This window comes from Tursiops truncatus, chromosome X (assembly GCF_011762595.2).
Source record: "Tursiops truncatus isolate mTurTru1 chromosome X, mTurTru1.mat.Y, whole genome shotgun sequence".
Classification (NCBI taxonomy): Eukaryota; Metazoa; Chordata; class Mammalia; order Artiodactyla; family Delphinidae; genus Tursiops; species Tursiops truncatus.
The window spans coordinates 115,288,821-115,309,004 of NC_047055.1; the positions used below are offsets into that span (position 1 = coordinate 115,288,821).

General features: G+C 43.5%; 1 protein-coding gene across 6 annotated transcripts in view; it reads right to left on the bottom strand.

Annotated features, from left to right (window-relative positions):
- REPS2 (RALBP1 associated Eps domain containing 2) overlaps positions 1–20,184 on the bottom strand; it is a 232,492-nt gene that overhangs the window by 163,579 nt on the left and 48,729 nt on the right. For all 6 annotated transcript variants that reach the window (XM_019925644.3, XM_019925643.3, XM_019925646.3 and 3 more), the window contains exon 2: positions 2,250–2,373. In XM_019925644.3, the coding sequence (XP_019781203.1) occupies positions 2,250–2,373 (124 nt within the window). The remainder of the gene's footprint in view (positions 1–2,249; positions 2,374–20,184) is intronic.

The window sequence follows — 20,184 nt, forward strand, 5'->3', positions numbered from 1 at the left end:
AAAAAAGAATGGCTTCTAAGTTCCTGGCTTAAGCAACTGCATATGGTAGGGGTATTCAGCAAAATGGGAATGGCTAGGGGTTAGAGGTTAACATACACACAGGCACATGTCATTCATGAAATAAGGGTATGACTCTTACAGAAGGAAGGGTAGACTCACAACTCCTTGGGTGTGACAGGGCCTTTTAAAGGTAGCAGCCTTTCAGATTAGGTTCTCAGAGAGCATTCTCTTTGGCCTTCAAGGTTTGTGTCATCAAACATTAAGCTAATGGATTTCAAGCAACAAATCGGAAAATGCTAAGTAGCAGCTCAAAGTTTGGCCCTGTCTTGCCCTCATCCTTACTCAACATATGCTGACTACATATAACTATCATTTAATAAATCTTTAAATGAAGGAAGGAAATTCAGAATTAACTCTGAGTATACTTAAACCCTCAGAGGTAAAAGGCAGCATCAGGATTTATAAAATACAATGGAGAAAGCCTTGTATTTGGGAAAAGGGTTAATCCTTTACACAAGTGATAACTTAGTCCATCCCTTCCACCCCGTCCCCCCAGGAAATTAAGCTGTAGATCTGAGCACAAATCAGGTAAAAGACTTCAGTCTAACCAAATATAAGCAACAAAGGTGTCAGAAGTTTATTCTTTTATACAATAAAGCAGCTCTTAACTCTTCCAGAAGATGAAGTTGGGGGATACTACAATAAAGCTTAATGACCATTTACAATGGAATGGAAACTATCACTGCCTACCACAAATCGAAATTCAGTGAGCTGTAACTTTGAACTAATCACAGCAAGTGAATGATAGCAGTGACCATCAGACACCAAACCGGCCACTGAAATAATACTTCATCATGAAACCTATTTTGGAACCAAATTTTCTAATACTGAGGGATGCTTTGGGGGTCAGATTTTTTTTCCCATTCGGAAAACATCCAGGATTACAGATTAGAGTCAGCACCTTACTAAACAGAAAGAATCATCAAGAAGAGGCTACTCTGCATAGCAATGAAGAGCACGGGAACTGGAGGCTGAGCTCCTGGCTAGAGCTGGTTAGAACCTTACAATCCTTAGGCAAGTTACTCAGCCTGACCCACCGCAAAGCAGGAAGCGAGCCTTTATTCCATTAGGCACTGAGATTTCAATGGTACTTGTTATCACAGCTTATCGAAGGCAATGGAAACTGACACAATTATCTAATGTAGGTAGATGTCATGAGGACTAAATGAGATGGTGTCTGACACCCACTAAACCTTTAATAAAGGTTAGCAGGATGATTGCGGCCTCCTGATGGTTAGTGTAAAAAGCTTTCATTTCCCATAGTCAAGCTATCAGAATCTTCTCTGCTATTTGCAGCTGTCCTACAAGGTTGTCACGGACTAACCATAAATCCTCAACCCACGTCGAGGTCCACCAGGGACTTCACAGAACAGGTAGGAACAGCAGAGTCATTTTTATCTCAAAATGAGGAAAAGGACAAAGTTCCTGCATAGCTGTGTGGCCACAGGAAAGTAATTCATATCAGAGTGAACTAAAAAAGGACCTCAGCACATCCACTGAATAACCATCTTCTTTAAACAGCGTGGTAAAACCAGTACTGAAGAAGTGCAAATGATGCTAAGAGTTTGGGGCTTTACTCTTGGTTTAAGTGCTCAAGTATGTCCTGGGTTGGGGGCAGGGATAGCAAGGTAAGAAAATGGTAAATCAAAACTTTGAGAAGATAAATTCATTCTGCAAAAATCTTGGTAGCCCCCGAGTACTTAACAATCATGAAAATAGTGCTTTGGGAATTGGGAGATTAAAAGATGATCATACCTGACGTGCCTGGCAGGGAAAGAAGAGAGACAGAAGGGGCAGTTCCACTCAAATTCTCCTAGTTACTCAGCCCTAATAGAGCCTTAAACGACATTATAGATTCCTCGAGTGGAAAATTAAACGGTCTTATTATTTTGCCACAGGCTCTAGAATCCCCATCCCAATCTTTGCCGGCTAAAGAACGAAATCTATTTTTAACTGCAAGTGAGTTAAAAGGAACTAATCTCAGGTCACTCTGAATTTTTTTCTCATTAAAAAAGAAAAAAAACCACTAAGATACCTGGTAAGTTTTATTTTACTTTAAAGAAGAGTTGGAAGAAGAAAGGAAGAATTCCACAAATGCTTATAGAACAGGCCTTAAACCCACTAAAAATGGTTATCATAAACAGGAAACCTGTCATGGATAATAAAATGTATCAATGGGAGATACTTACCACATTTAATACTCTCTATCCGCACAGGGAGGCCAGACTGTGCTGCAGCAATTAATTTCAGGGCAACGTAAAACTGTGTTGGACCAAAATAACCAACCCGCTTGGCACCACAGAGTTCTGTGATCTGAAAACAGACAAGAGAAGTGACGCTGAAAACTCCATTTCATAACAGCAAAATGAGACAAAATAGATTATGAAATCTCAAGGATTTCATGGGGTAACTAACCAAAAAGTCCCTGGAGAACCTATGGGTACACGCTGGTTGGATTCTTTTTCCTCCAGTTTGCAGGGAGGTTTTCAATTTGGATAATTCAATTCTACCTACGCGTGATGTTTCAGGACTGGGTGGTTATTCCTCCTCTTTCAAAGATAAAAATAAAGGTGACGAAGAATGGCTGTTAAGCTTCTTACAAAAGAGTGACTTTTTCAGGGGGTGGATTGTAACATACAAAGTCTAAAGTCTAGAAAGTCACCGGGGTGAAGAGAGAACAGATTAGTCATAATCACTACTTGTGGGTTATCCTAGTTGATCGAAATTAAAAGTGAGTTATTTTTTTAAATTATTTTTTAAATTTTATTTATTTTTTTTTTTTGGCTGCGTTGGGTCTTCGTTGCTACGCGTGGGCTTTCTCTAGTTGCAGTGAGTGGGGGCTACTCTTCGTTGCGGTGCGCGGTCTTCTCCTGGCGGTGGCTTCTCGTTGCGGAGCACGGGCTCTAGGCGCATGGGCTTCAGTAGTTGTGGCTCACAGGCTCTAGAGCACAGGCTCAGTAGTTGTGGTGCATGGGCTTAGTTGCTTCGCGGCATATGGCATCAGGGCTTGAACCCATGTCCCCTGCATTGGCAGGCGGATTCTTAACCACCGCACCACCAGGGAAGTCCCTTCAATGACTTCTTTAAAGTTACTTCAAAGTAACAGATACTCAAAAGTTCAAATAATAGTAAGTGGGGGTGAAGAAGTAACAAGCACCCCCACTCCCTTTGGTGCCCCAAAGGAAAACATTTTCATTTCTCCTAGAAATGTTCTCAGCATATATATATAGCACACACCTGTTTTTCTTGTTGCTTATTCAAACTTTATGAAAATAGAATACCACATACTATTTTGCAACTTGCTTTTCATTTAGCATCATCCCCTGAATATTTTTCTCTAGCGCGCAGTTAAAATTACCACTTTATTTTAACAACTGCATAATATTCTGCTATAAAGATACACTGTGCATTTTTTATTATTATTCTTAGTTGGTCCTATGGATAGAGTTTTAGACTTCCAATAATTAACCTAACAAACACTTTCAGAACAAACTATAAACAGACACTAAGTAATCTGAAGAAAATTCCTATTAAAATTCAACTGGGATGTCAACAAAAAATAGCAGAATAAGGGTCTCCAAAAATTCTCTCCTCCATCAGAGCAATGAGAAACCAACAAAAATGGACACAACTCTGGAAATTAACCAAAAGTCTGCAGCAATGCGGGGAGTGTTTATTCAAGAAAAACAGCTGAATCTCAGGAAAAACAGCAAGCTTTGTGGCATTTTAAGTGGCCTTACTTCCATTCTCTCCCACCCGCATTCCAGGTATTTTCACTGTATTGCAGGCATCCCCTGCCTGCAGTCACAGCGAGACTGGCAGCCACAGAAGGAGTCAGGACAGAGCTGGGCTTCTTGGATGTGAAGACTACTGTTTGTCATCAAACTCGGGTAGTTTTTCACTATTATTTCTTCAAATATTTTTCTGGCCCTCTCTCTCTTTCTCCTGTTGGTACTTCTGGTACTTCCAGTAGCCCACAGTCCACCTCTCCTAGCCCTAGACTATGAGCTGGGGTTGGGGGGAGTGAGTCCTGTCTTCTCAGCTAGACCCACGGAAAACAGAGCCTCCACCATGTGGAACTGGTGGGGGTGGGGAGAGGAAGAGGTCGTGGCTCAGAGGCTGCTGGCTCACTGTTCTTACTAAGATTTAGGAGATTTTCTTGAATAAATGTTTCTACGTTTGCTGTATGTCTTCAGGTCAATTTCCAGAGACTTTAAATGATTATCCTTTACAATTTTTACCAGTTAAGAGGCTCTTTCACTGGAAAGAGGATCTGCTGAGTTTCTCACACTGTCATTCCAAAGTCTCAACCCTCCCGGATTCATTCTTGAGTGGAGAAGCAATAGGGTGTTATGGTAAAGAGAACAGTTCTTGGAGTAAATGACTTAGGTGTGAATCCTGGCCCTAGCACCAACCGGCTACCTGTATAACCTAAGGCAAGTTACTTATCTCTCGTGCCTCAGTCTCCCCTTAAGTGTAAACAGGTACTTACCTCATGAAGGCTAAAGTAGTAGTGCCCACAACAGTGTCCATTCAATAAACATGCCATTGTCTAATTTTTTGGTCTACTTGTTTATTTTGTTCCCATTCTAGCTGCATATTAGAATAACCCGAGGAGCTTTTGAAAAATAGAGACCTAGCCTCCACCCCCAAAGATTCTGCTTTAATTGGTCAGTGGTGTGGCCCAGGCATGGGTGACAATCCAAATGCTAATGATCACCAAACCGCTCTCTCCAAACCCAACAACTCAGATACTTCATGCACTTTTCCAAAACCCTACTGGACAACTCTACGTGGATACCCTAAGCCATCTCAGACATAACATAAATTAAATAAGCCCTACTCATTTGCCCTTCCCCACATATCCTTGAACCTACAGATCTTCCAGCAGCCCTCGCCTCAGTTGCTGGCATCAACAATTCCATATACCAAATCAGAAACTTATCTTCGATGCTAACCACATTCACATCTATCACAGAACCATCTGCCAAATCAAGGCTATCTTCTCCTTTGCCTTGCCTTAATCCTTCCTAATATCTCACCTGGCCATCGTGACATATTTTATTTTTTAATAGAATTCACACAAATTACTGTACAGGGACAGGTTTCTCTTTTAAAGTGTGACTTTCATATAATAGTGTGTCAGTTTTCCTCAGGTGTACAAGGAGGCATCAATACTTATTATCAGAATTTGTTTCTAGAAGAAATGTTGCTCTTGAAACTTAAACTTTTTTCCAATAATTTATATATTTAGCTTTTTATTGAAGTATATTCCTATAGAAAAGCATAATATACAAACAGAAAAGCATACAAATAAGTGTATAGTATGTAGTTAGATGCGTTTTCACAAATTGAATACAACTACATAACGAGCACCCAGATCAAGAAACAGGGACTTCGCTGGTGGTCCAGTGGTTAAGACTCCACGCTCCCAATGCAGCGGGCCTGGGTTTAATCCCAGGTCAGGGAACTAGATCCCACGTGCCTCAACGAAGATCCCGCATGCCCCAGCTAGGACCCGGCGCAGCCAAATAAATAATTTTTTTAAAAAAATGAAAGAAATCCAAACTTACAAGCCTCTAGAAGCCCCCCTTCGAAGCTCCTTTCAGTCACTACCCACCCGTCATTTTCCTAACTTCTAATACTACAGATTAGTCTTGCTTGTTTCTAAACTTGTTTGTGACATTCTTCCAAGTTGTTGAGTGAAACTGTGGTTCACTCATTTTTGTTGTCACTCAGTATTATTTATCCCCTGCCACTGGACATCTGTATGGTTTCCAGTTTCAGTGGGGATTGCGGGGGAGTACTGAAAGTTCCAACCCTCTAGCCATCTGGTTCCCTGGAAGCAGCTTCCAACCTTGTTACCTAGGGACTTTTCCAAAAGTCACCTCGTTAACATAAAAGACACTTTTATTGCTCTTATCACAGGAAATCCCAAGGGTTTTTGAAGCTCTGTGCCAGGAACTGGGTTGAAGACCAAATATATATTTCTTATTATAAAATCACATCACAATAGGCCATTTGCACGTAACTGATTCTCTACTAGGCTAAGCTCCATGAAATAGGGAGATGTGTGTCTTGCTCACCAGTTCCTTTCCCTGCCACGTTGATTATGCTTAATAAATAGTGGTTGAACAAATAATTTTCTCGAACCAGTCTCTCCTCAGCTCATCTTCCAACTCCAGTTCATCCTCCATAGTGCCTGCATATCTGCCTTTTAAAAGCTAACAATACTGTTCTCATGCTTAAAGGCATCTCAGCCTGGATCCCCACCACCTCAGGACAAAATCCTATCTTCTTAGTGCAGCATTAAACTTCCTTCACAACCTGGCCCTGAGCAGCTTCTCTAGTTTCATCTCTGGACACACACATGCACACAATTCTGTAGCTGCATTCAGCTTCTCCTGCTTTCCCAAGCACATCCTGATCTTCTACATTTCTGTGCCTAAGGTACACGGTGCAGAAGATGGGAAACTAAACAGCCTTGAAGTCAAGGTTGGTCAGGCTGAAATCTAGTTTCCTCGTATATATTGATAAAATAGAGATATTGTCTCTCCCATAAGACTATGAGGGAAAAAATTAAATAATGTACTAAATGAACCTGATATGATGCTTAACGGTGTTCAATAATTGTTGGGTTCCATTCCATTCACCTCGACCTAGAACATCCTCACTCCCCACTAGATTAAACTCAAATGTTACTGCTCTGTAGCTCCTTCTCAACTCACCAGGTATAGTCTCTTTTCCCAGTGTACTCTCTGACTATTCAAATGTCTATAAATGTCTATCACATGATACCTTATTGTCTTGGATTTGCTCCAAAATAAAAGGAGGAAAGGGAGTAACTGGAGAGTATGGGTGAAACAAGCATTACTGAGAGTTGAAAATGCCTGAAGTTGGGTGACGGGTTTGTGAGGGCTCATCCTCCTACTGTGTACGTTTGTATACATTTAGAAATTCTCCATATTCAAGCTTTTTAATGTCTATTTCAGCACTTATCAAATATTATAATTATCTGTTTATCTCTGCCTCCCATTAAAATGTCTTCTCTCCAAGGGCAATGGTTAATTTCTATTTATCTCCTAGCGCAAGGATAGGCATACAGTATACAGTCCAAAAAATTCTCCATCAAGTGAATGAAGCAACCCTCACAAATAAAAAGTAACTGAGTTGTTTGTTTGTTTGTTTGTTTGTTTTTCTGGCTGCATTGGGTCTTCGTTGCTGTGTGCGGGCTTTCTCTAGTAGCCGCGAGCGGAGGCTACTCTACGTTGCAGTGCGCGGGGTTCTCACTGTCATCGCTTCTCTTGTTGCGCAGCACAGGCTCTAGGTGTGCAGGCTTCAGTAGTTGTGGCCTGCGGGCTCTAGAGCGCAGGCTCAGTAGTTGTGGCACACAGGCTTAGTTGCTCCGTGGCATGTGGGATCTTCCCGGGCCAGGGCTCGAACCCATGTCCCCTGCATTGGCAGTCGGATTCTTAACCACTGTGCCACCAGGGAAGCTCAAGTAATTGTGTTTTATAATACATTCCTTACTGTGAATAAATAAATTACACATCTTCGGATACAGGATTGCCTATACATGGAAAAAAACTAACATCATCAATATAGGTGTCTTGCAGAGTAATTCCTAATATTAAGAAACTGTAATCCTTGCCACGTGAACAACTTAACAACTATATTTCAGTCAGTGTCAATTTATTATCAAGGTAACCTTCCTTTAGCACAACTATCACACAGAACTAGAAAAGCTCTTAACTAAAGGTAACTGAAATTGCTGCTAAAATATTCACTGTGGTACTTCAAGACTAACACCCAAATCTGGCATTAGTAAACTGCCTCATTTACCTTGGAATCTGTCCTTTGCTCCCATATACCAGTAGAATCACTGCTTTGTAGCCAATGTAGAATATACACACATAAGTGAGGTAAGCCCATAGGCCACTCTTCTTGCTCTTTGTACACCAAACCTCCATGAGACATGCCAAGAACTTTCTGAAATAGTCAAGCCGCAAGGATGATAAATTATAGGCCTTTGGAACTTACATATGGAATCTCGTAAGCTTGAGACTTCTCAGTCCAAACTGCAGGTTAATTCTGTAAGTTTTTTTTCTTTATTGAGGTTCAAAATGTTCTAAATCTAAATTCTCCGTGGAAAAGTTCTAAATTGTGGGTAGAAACGTTTTAATGCAATCTAAAGAAAAAATTGTGGTGCTTTATCCCAGATACTCAACTAGCAGGAGATATTTTATGTAACTGCTCCTTCAAACAGTCCCAGTTGCCAAGATTTTCTCAAAATAAAGAAAAAATGAAAAGACTCCACTCCTCTTCTTTAGTCTAAACTCCAAACTTGCAACCCTCTCAGCTGCACCCATCTTAGGTTACACATTGTGCAAAGTTCTAACACATAACAAGAACCTATGGACTCATGTTTGTTTTCTCAGGTGGAAGGCAAGAGATGGGATGAAAAAAAAAGGAATGGATGAAATCAACTTCCTCACAGCCTACAGATGTACGCTCAACCGTCGGGGTGCTGGACACGCATCAGAAAAATTCACTGACCATTTGGGAGGAACCTGGACCAAGTTCTGGAAGAAGATGGAAGGCCACTAAAATAGCTTCCCTCCTACCTAATTCTGAAAGATTAAGTGGCTGTGCTGAGTAATCAGTCCACACCCGTTCCAGTTTGCCTGAAATAATACTTTCCTTCCGAGCTGAAATGTAATAAATTTTCAAAACTGTTCAAAGGTTTGAATAAGCTTCCTCCTTCAAGTATTTTTAAAGACTTCCTCAGAGAGATTTAAAAATTCAACGTCCTGGCGTGAGGGGTTGGAAGAATTCTCCAAGAACATTAGTGGACCCCTATTTTCTATTCTCCCTCCACCACAGCTCCCCAAGTTCATAGTCTCTGCTCACAAACCTACTCCTTCAAGTCCGGCCCCCAGACTCCTGAGACCTCACACACCATACTCCACATTCCCTCCAAGATATCTTATTAAAACAAGACCGCCCCCCCCAACTCAAGCAGGCTTCCGGGGCTCCTCGTGCCCTTTCTTGTAAAACCCAGAGCCCTGAGCATGGTTTTGAGCCCTCTCGTCTGGCCCAAACTACCTTGCCAACAGGCTTGTCTCCTCCCCTTCCTGCATCCAAGGCTTCAGCCACTCCAGATGCCAACCGGCCTCTCAACACAGGACAGCCATGCAGGCCTCTCAGCACCTGGCATGTCTCTCACCTGGAAGCTGGATGTCTCCCCACTTCTTTTTTGTTTGTTTGTTTTTAAATGTTTCTTTCCTTTCTTTCTTTTCTTTCCTCCCTCCCTTTCTTCCTTCCTTCCGGCTGCGCTGGGTCTTAGTTGCGGCACATGTGATGTTCGTTGCGGCATGTGGACTTCTGAGTTGTGGCATGCGGACTTCTTAGTTGCAGCATGCAGACTCTTAGTTGCGGCACGCATGTGGGATCTAGTTCCCCGACCAAGGATCAAACCCAGGCCCCCTCCATTGGGAGTGCAGAGTCTTACCCACTGGACCACCAGGAAAGTCCCCCTTCCCCACATCTTTACCCACCAGACTCTTTCTTCAAATCACCTCAAGACCAACCTTATCTTTGAAACCACAGTCAATTCCATTCTGTATTCCCATAGTCCTTTTCACTACTTTTCTGTCACATCACTAGCCTTTTAATAGAGCAAAATCACTATTCTGGTCATTGTCTCCCCTGTACCGCATCTCTTTCCCATACCCCTCAAGTGCCCAGCACAAGGCAAGAGTATATCTTTATCATTTGTATCCCCCAGGACTAATACTTTACGATGCTTACTACATAGTCGGTTGCTCAACGAATGTTTGTTGAATTAATTGGCTTTCACAGCCCATAGTCCCAGAATGCTCTTCTTTCTCTCATCTTGTAATTACTTTTACAAGTGACTGCTAAATGGGCTTTAGTCATCTCACACCATAGAGGCTGAAGAGCTCCTGCAGGAATATAACAGCGTATTAGCTGCTCTGTCCCCTCCCTGCTCAGTCAGCTAGGAGGGACCAGGCAGGGTCAGAGAATGAGGATCAGACTACACCATGCTCTGCCCTGGCCCTCAGCCCCTTCCCCTGACCCTCAGCCCCTTCCCCTGACCCTTGGCCCCTTCCCCTGGCCCTCCGCCCCTTCCCTTGACCTTCAGCCCCTTCCCCTGGCCCTTGACCCCTACCCCTGGCCCTCCGCCCCTTCCCCTGGCCCTCGGCCCCTTCCCCTGGCCCTCGGCCCCTACCCCTGGCCCGCAGACCCTTGCCCTGGCCCTTGGCCCCCACCCCTGGCCCTCGGCCCCTTCCCCTGGCCCTCGGCCCCTACCCTTGGCCCTGGGCCTCTACCCCGGCCCTCGGCCTCTACCCCTGGCCCTTGGCCTCGCCATCTAGAACACCTCAGTGGTTCTCCAGCCACTCAGTGTGCTAAAGATGCATCACAGCCTTCTGCCTCCAGCCTCCTTTGCTTAGCATACCCCCAGGAGATGCCAGCCTCCATACAGGCCCCCTCGAAAACAGAAATAAAGAGGATTTGAAGTACATGTGTAAAAGTTGTACCTCAGCCTCTCGGGAAAGAGCTGAAGAGTGAGGTCCACTGTCCTGGGTTTTCCTTTCCCACTCATGTAAACGTTCTAAATATCAAGAAGGACTTTCAGTCCAGAGGGACCTGGGTGAGCCACCCGAGAAAATACGAACCCCCAGATCTGATCACCCAACATGAGGCGCCCCAGCACATGCCTAAGCCAAAGCCCCACCCCGTTAAAGAGAAAACAGACATTCAGGGCTCACGTGTGATTTCAGACACGGAAGCCCACTAATACCTGAAAGTACTTATTAAAGTATCCTGGGCACCTCCCCACTGAAAGTACCACACTCAGTGCCAAGACAGGAAGTAAGCCGTGCTGAACGAAACGACTTACTCTTTTCTCTCTCTCTCGTCCTCCTCCAACTCCCTTTTCCTCCCTGCCTCTTTTTCCTCCCTCCCCCACCTCTAAATAGTTTACTATTCACCTACCAAAACAGGACTATTCTCCTACACTATCCCCCCATCATCACCACATCTGAGGGAGTCAACATTAATATTATCACACAACATATGGTCCATACTCTCATGTCCTCAATCGTCTTAAAAATGGCCTATAGAACTGAATTTCCCCTCTCCCATCCAGGATTTAATCAATGTTTGTGCATTACATTTTTATCTTATGTCTCCTCTGTCTTTCCCTAATCTAAAACAATCCCACCTCCGTTCTTCACTGACACTGAATCCTTTCAAGAGTTCAGGCCAGTTGTCCTGCAGAATGTTCCACATTTTGGATTTCTGTTTCCTTGGGATAACATTCAAGTCAAACATTTCTGGCAAGAACACCACACAGGTGGTACTGTGATACAGTAAGAGGTACACAACAGTGAGGGGTACATACTTTCAGAACATCCCACCACTAATTGCCAAGCTTGGCCATTTGGTTAAGAGGGTGACTGCTAGATCTCTCCACTGCAAAAACATATTTTCACATAGTACATTGAGACCATTTGAAAATTCTATCCCCTGACAAATCAGCTTTTGACTCTGCCCAATACTAATTGCAAGTAAGTCTAGCTAAATTACATCAGCATCTACAGAACTGGAATCTTAACACAAAAATCGTAACAAACATGGGGACGATATTTATTCCATGAGGTGGCTATCCTTACCTCCAGTTTATGCACAAATAAATGCCACAACTCAGAAAGTTCAGTGAGATGTTCAAGGTCACAGGTTCAGAGCCAGTACTCAGACCTACATGGGCCTGGGTCCAAATGTAAAGGTTTTTCCATTACATCAGGGGTTGGAAAACTGATGTTCACAAGCCAAATCTGGCCCACTGCCTGGTCTTGTATGTGCTGAGAATGGTTTTTACAGATGAACATTTGCAGTCAATTTGATGATAGGGAACACTAACTTTGAATTCTATGAGGTAAAATGTTATCCCCAAAACAAGAATTCCATGCTTCTTACTAGTAGATCTGTATTAATCCCCCACCCCCGCAAAAAAACACTTGTACTCAATTATCATATTTTGAATTTTGTCAATAAAAACTTTGTGGAAGTTTGCTTTCTCTCTTGTCATATAAGTACCTATACAATATCCTCAATTTTGCCTCTTGGCCCGCAAAGCCTAATATTTACTACCGGGCCCTTTACAGAAAGGGTTAGCAAGCCCTGATAAGACACTGCCTCCCAGAGGCATGACATCCTGCAGATACGCTCAAAGCCGGGCAGAAAGGTATTTTCCTAAACTAATCAGCCACACTAAGTAAATTCCAACTTAAAGAGTGAACATTTCCAGTAGAAGAAAAGAACACACATGTATCCCCACCCATTTTCCACCCATTTATATACATTTGTTTAAATTTTTCAGGAGCTTTTGCACTAAGGCTTCCTACATTACTGTAAACTTCCACAACAACCAACTAGAGCCATATTTCAGATATGAGCAAAATCTATGCAATAATTCACATGCTAAAAATGATATTTTGCTTCTCTCAGCCTTATTGAGGTAGCATAATTGACAAATAAAATTGCCACATATGTAAAGTGTACAGTGTGATGACTTAATGTACGTATAGACTGTGAAAGGATCCCTACCATCGAGTTAATTGACACATTCATCACCTCTCATATTTACCTTTTTTGTGTGTGTAAGAACACTTAAGTTCTACTCTCTAAACAAATTTCACTTACACAATACCACTATCAACTACAATCACCATGTTATACAGCAGAATCTCGTATCTTATTCATCGTAGAGCTGAAAGTTTGTACCCTTTCACCAGTGACTCTCCCTATTTCCTGTACCCCACAACCCCTGGCAACCACCATTCCATTCTGTTTCTATAAGCTCAACGTATTTTTTTCTTTTTTTAGATTCCATATATAAATGATACCATGTAGTATTTGTCTTCATCTGTCTTATTTCACTTATTTGCTTTTTAGTTTTAAAAGAAGAAGGTGTTATAAATCTTCATAACCATTCTTTGAAAACATCCCTATGCATCTGTCAACACATAATGATCCAAGATCTCCCAACATGTAAGCTACTCCCAAGTTGCAAATCAATTTTGGAAGCTCCATTATCTTTCAGATCCCCCAAGATGCCATTTAATTTAGGACCAGAGAGCCTATACTAAATTGCAGACCGAATCCAGCCAAGATAATTAATTGATAGATGAATGAATGAATGAATGGCAGAGGTTATGACCCCAGATCCAGCTTGTCAACATTTGTGGCCCAAGGCCAAAACTCACCCCAGCAGTAGGGAAGACCCAACCTGCCACTCTGGCTCACATGGAATCTGAACAGGGAAAAGACTCTGGGCAAAAAACTAGGAACTTACACACTGCCAATGGAAGCACAGAACAGTATAGAGACCATTTGGCAACATCCATAAAAATTACAATAAAAAATAATAATTATAATCAAACTTTGGACCTAGCGATTCTACCTCTAGGAATTTACATTCCACTTTATACAAGCAAAATGACATACGTACAAGTTCATTCAATATGTATCATCTAAGATACAGATTTGAAAACACCTAGAGGTCCATCATCTAAAATATTAATCAATCGTGGTTCATTCACACAACAGAATTCTAGGCAGCTCTGGTAGAGATCTGTCATATCTGTGATTGCCCATCATCTCTTAAAAAGCCTTTCTCTACTGAGAAATTTCTCATATTACAAATCTCACATCCCAGCTTGAAAGCTGAGAATCCAGTTCCTAGGCTCCTTTGCAGCTAAACTGCAAACATGTGACCAGGTCTCCACTGATGGGAATATCCACACAAGACTTTGCTTGAGAAGTAAGAAGTGTAAGACGAGAGACTCTGCTCAGAGCTTCTACTTTTGCAGGGGAAGCTGCCTTCCTGGCTCAGGATGACGGTGGAAGCAACTGCAGTCCAGTCAAATCCCTGCTGCCTGCTGCTCAGTACAGGCAGGAGCATGGGTGGCTCCCAACGAATACTAGAACTACGCACGGCTTGGCCATTGTTTCTGGAAAGTTAGATGCGCCCTCTTCTTCCAGACCTCCAAACGATTCCATGAGTTACCTAAAAATCCTAATACCTTTTTGACTTAACCATCTGGAGTGGATTCAGTTGTTTGCCACAAAAGCCACCAAATAAAAAAGAATGAGGAAGCTCTTTGTGCACTCATATGGAAAGATCGTTAGGTTAAACTGCTGAAAAGAAAAAAGCAAGATGCACAATAGGGCATGGCAGGTATTTTTTTTTAAAGGGGTTGAATCTAGATGCATTGACTTATATATTCATATACTATCTCTGGAAATTGAAGCTAACAAGCTTGGCTGCAGTTGCTTCCAGGGAAGGGAATAGGTTGGCTAGGGTACAGGGGTAGGGAAGAGTTTACTGTATTTCATTTTGTACCTTTTGAATTTTGAATCATGTGAATGTATGATCTATTTTTAAAAATGAATTCAGAAAAGTTGTAAAGAGAAAGAGACAAAGCCTGGACTTCCCTGGTGGTACAGTGGTTAAGAATCCACCTGCCAATGCAGCGGACACAGGTTTGAGCCCTGGTCCAGGAAGATCCCACATGCTGCAAAGCAACTAAGCCCATGTGCCACAACTACTCAGCCTGCGCTCTTGAGCCCGTGAGCTGCAAGTACTGAGACAGGGCACCTAGAGCCCGTGCTCCGCAACAAGAGAAGCCACCGCAATGAGAAGCCCACGCACAGCAACGAAGATTAGCCCCTGCTTGCCTCAACTAGAGAAAGCCTGCATACAGCAATGAACACCCAACGCAGCCAAAAATAAAATAAATTAAAATAAATTAATAATTTTTTTTAAAAAGAGACTAAACCCACGTCAGCAAGAACTAGTATAGACATACCCCAAAACCATTCACCTGTCACCTGCTCGAAGGGCGATTTCAAAACAAAGTGCCCACCTGGAGAAAGCTGCAAAAGTCCTCCCTCACCAAGCCCAGATTTCACACACACAAAGTGCTGTTTCCTCTAAGTTGTCAACATAGGACAAGGCAGCAGCTTGCTTTATCATTTTTTTGATCTCTATTTTATTTATTTCTTCTCTGATCCTTATTATTTCCCTCCTTCTGACTTCAGGTTTTGTTTGTTGTTCTTTTTCTAATTCTTTTAGGTGGTAGGTTAGGTTGTTTATTTGAGATTTTTCTTGTCTCTCTGAGGAAGGTCTGTGTCGCTATGAAGTTCCCTCTTAGGACTGCTTTTGCTGCATCCCATAGATTTTGTACAGTTGTGTTTTCATTGTCATTTGTCTCAAGGTTTTTTGTGGGTTTCTTTGCGGTACGCGGGCCTCTCACTGTTGTGGCCGCTCCCGTTGCGGAGCACAGGCTCCGGACGTGCAGCCACAGTGGCCATGGCTCACGGGCCTAGCTGCTCCGCAGCATGTGGGATCTTCCCGGACCGGGACACGAACCCATGTCCCCTGCATCAGCAGGCGGACTCTCAACCACTGCACCACCAGGGAAGCCCTCTCAAGGTATTTTTTAATAGCAGCTTGCTTTATAAAAACTAGTCATCTTTGTCAAAGGTAGCTCTATCTAGCTGGGTGACCATGAAGAAGGCACCTGACCTCCCTCGGTCTTCCATGTCATCTACTGGAATGAAGCAGTCAGACTATATAGAACACAAAGCTTTCTCTAGATCCAAAAATTCTAAAAAAAGGAATTGTATGGGTGAAAGCTAAAACTATGGTTTGAACCTCTCCCTCTGGCACTTACTTGTATTATGGTTCTGAGGATACCTGCTACATCCCCCTAAAACAAGGCTATAAGTCTCTTGAGGGCAAGTCCTGGATTTCTTTTTCAAAACCATCCTTGCATTCCCCACAGCACACATCCCACTGATTTCTCATTAGGAAGGCTTACGGAATGAATTAAATATGCCTACTTTGACTTAACTCTTCACTCACTAATAGAACCCCTATGCATGTTGCTTTGTACCTCTGAATTGTGACTTATAGGTGAATATATCAACCTATTCCCCAAAAAAGTTTTTAAGTTTTAAAGGATAGCAAGAACCTGATGTGAGCTCAGGTAAATCATTTTGTAATCACCAAATGTCAAGAAAGCAAAGGCAAAGAGAAACACAGTTGACCCTTGAACACAGGTTTGAACTGCACAGGTCCACTTATAACGTGGATTTTTTTTCAATAGTAAATACTACACGAGCTGCAGCTGGTTGAATCCACAGATGTGGAGGAACCACATACATGGAGGGCATACTCCAAGTTACATGTGGATTTTCGACTTCGGAGGATCAGCGCCCCTAATCTCCATGTTGTTCAAGGGCCAACTGTACAACATATCTTCCAGGGCTTTGAATGTACTCTGTTTTGTTTTGGTTTGGTTTGGTTTGGTTTGTCTGGGGGGGCGGGGAGACAGGGGAGGGAGAAGGAACATTTTTGTATTAAAAGAAAAAAATATGGGGCTTCCCTGGTGGCGCAGTGGTGGAGAGTCCGCCTGCCGATGCAGGGGACACGGGTTCGTGCCCCGGTCTGGGAAGACCCCACATGCCGCGGAGCGGCTGGGCCCGTGAGCCATGGCCGCTGAGCCTGCGCGTCCGGAGCCTGTGCTCCGCAATGGGAGAGGCCACAACAGTGAGAGGCTCGCGTACCGCAAAAAAAAAAAAAAAAAATGACAAAAATATGCTAAGGAGTCGAATATGATATTAATACGGCTCTTAAAGACAAGAATTCAAAGACGTTCAACACTCAGGCTAGCTTCTTTGGTTTTTGCACAGTGGACTGGCATATATAGGTTTGACAGAGTGATTCTACAGATTTTTTTCATCATGTACCTAGATCGTCTTTTGGAATGAGGAAGGATTATAGGTAGTGAAGAGATTTGATAACAATGATTTCTCATTATGACTTTTGTTATCTAGGCCTTCTTCGGCAAGCCAGTGCCACAGCTCTGGAAGCTGCCCAAGCCAGCTGCACACATGCGGGCACCCTCATCAGGGTCAGGAGTTCCTCGGGGCTGGCACCTGCCCAGGGAGAAACCGGGATCTAACAGCTCAAGGCGGAGGAGAGGGGAAGAGCGCACCAGGGGTGAACCACCGAGGTACAAAGGAAACACCCCCGCCACCACAAGAAGAGAGTCACTGTGATGGAGGAGAACGGTTAGGGGAGGAGAACAGTAGAATCCCCAGTAAGAACTAATGTTCACTGACGGCCGACTGTGCGCCAGGCACTCTCTTAAACACCAGGAATTGATGAGATGAAGGAAACATACACACACAAAAAAGCAGTCTTAACACTAGAACTGAATTAAAATGCAAATTACAGGTCAGATTACAAAAGAAACTTTGGGGATTGTGGCCCAGGTTTCTAGCCTCTGCACATCACAGTATTTCATGCTGCTGGAGGCGGCAAAACCTCAGGTGAACACACATGCTGCCAGGATCATACAAAGCTTTTACTGGTTCTGGCAACTCAGACTTACCTCAGCAGCCAAAGGGTTCGCTTTTCAATTTGTTTACTGACATTTTTAGTGCTTTTCATAAATAAACTTACAGGTTGAGGTTATTTGGTATTTTTATAAGTTTGTTGATTTCGCTCCATTCTATATTTTATATCTTTTATTTTATACATACTTGTGCGCACACGCACACGCGCACACACACTCATACACACATTTCATTTTTAAAGAAACTAGTGCCAAAAAAAATGAGAGAGAAAGGAATAAAGAAACTAGTGCCTTAGCGAGACAAACAGAGCACGCCAGGGCATCTCACGTAAGTGGAGCATCCGTTTATTATACACAGATCCTTGAAATGCTTCAGAGGGAATGAACAAGTGCAAGTTCAGTCTCAGATCACACCAGAGTTCTCAGTCTCCAGTATGAACCCAGACAGATTGGAACCTTCCAGCAGAGTTAAACTTATACCAGGCACAGCAGTTTCTGGTGGGGTAGGCAACCTGACTTCATTAATTGGGTTTCTTTGTCGAGTTCCTAGTGAAGACCCTATCCAACTGTTAAAATAACAAACGCCCCACTCACCTCCTCTCTGAGGATGCTGACCCCCATCAAAGCAGGCTACTGCAGGGCACCAAAGCTGGAGACGGCCCCTCCCTGTTCAAGACAGTTCTCCTCCACCCAGCATGGCCTTGTGACAACCAGCACACTCAGTCCCCCGCATCATCATGGCAAATCCAGATGGCTTTAAGGGGCTTCAGCCCACCTAGCTGGAACCCAGCCCCAAGCCTATCATGCTATTGCTCCTACTGTGACCCAGTGGCTACATTATATTGACCAAACCCACCTCTTTCCATGACCAAATAAATCCCCTTTCTATGCCCCAGCTACACAGTCCATCCTCTTCCCTCTCTAGCATGACAGACACCCATCGCTGAAGGCCTGGCCTTGCTCTCACCTGTCTGTCCTTCTCCTGCACCTCACCCCCAGCTACCTGCTGACACCTCCCTGATGCCCAAACTTTCCCTGCTCTTAGATCTCCTGCCAATGAGCTGTGCTTGCCAGGAGGGACATCCCTAGGACCCAGGAGTGGTGGGTCCTCCCTTCAATCACATGGAGACACTAATTCATCAGCCCAGACAGACTGCATTGCCTGACCTGATACAATCTACCCGTCCCCCTAAACAGGTGCCCCCACCACAATGGATGAGCTGAGACCTAGGTCCTGATTCCTCCCAAGGTATTCTTTCCCAAGTCCGCTCCACTTTCACAAGTCATGCCTAAAGATTTGACAACTTAGAGATAATTGATGCAGAAAGAAGAGTCCCTGCCCTCAAAGAGTTTCTAATCTGTTGTTATGGACTGAACGTCTGTGAACCTCCCAAATTCAAATGTTAAAACCCTACCCGCCAATGTGACGATATTAGGAGATGGGGCCTTTGAAAGGTGATTAAGGGGACTTCCCTGGCGGTCCAGTGGTTAAGACTCCACGCTTGAACTGCAGGCGGCAGAAGTTCGGTCCCTGGTCAAGGAACTAAGATCCCACAAGCCGAGCGGCAAAAAAAGAAAGGTGATTAGGATGAGATGAGGTCCTGAAGGTGGAGCCCTCAGGAATGGAATTTGTACCTTACAGAGTCACAAGAGAGCTTGCTTCCTCTCTCTGCTCCCCACCATGTGAAGACACAGCCAGAAGTCGGCAGTCTGCAACCCAGAAGAGGGCCATCACCAGAACCCAGCCATGTTAGCACCGTGATCTCAGATTTCCAGCCTCTAGAAATGGGAGAAGTAAATTTCTGTTGCTTATAAGCCACTCAGTTTGTGGTATTTTGTTACAGCAGCCTGAGCTAAGTAAGACATAATCTGATTGGGGTGTGTGTATCTAAGAAGTCTGAGGAAAAAGGATGAACATTCCTCAAACCCCCGCTACCCACCCTCCAGGCAGTATACTTTTCTCTTTTATGTTTCATTTCTAACATTTAAACTAATCCTACGTGAATGGTTTTTCAGATAAGTACTTCAGGGTTTAGAAAGGTTATTAGAGAAATTCTGGAAAATGAGAAACCACCTGAACTGAAAGATCTTGCCGCCGACAATTTCTATTAGAGATGTCATGTGAACCAAATTCACTGAGCGAATAGGCAACCCCTTATGTTCACTAAGACACCATCCATTCAGTCCTCTTAGGTAGCACACTATGGCAGTGAATGGAATCGGGCTTACCAACTGAAAGATACAAACTAACTGCACCTTGGCAGCCACAGATAATACAAATTAGGTCCCACGATTCCCTGGCCTTCCAAATGGCCATGGACACACATGTGTGAGAGAAGGAGCAGGTGTAAAGGGTACAGCCTCAGAACTCAGTATATTCTCTCAAATGAACCAAGGAATGAACCACAAAGCACACTTCATCCTAACTGTGTTGTAACCAGCTAAGCTAACCAGAGTACAGAACAGAAACTGATTAACATTTGCCACTTTTCTTTTGCTGCCCAGCATCAGAACCCCTTGCCAACGTTTATGAAATTTTCCACCTGCCTCCAGCTCAATAAGCTAAAAACGTGAGATACCCACTTTCGTGATTTCTTCTCAATCAGGGTATGGGCACAGCACCTAAGCGTGGCCAGATACAACACACAGGTGTTTGAATCAGTAATGAGTG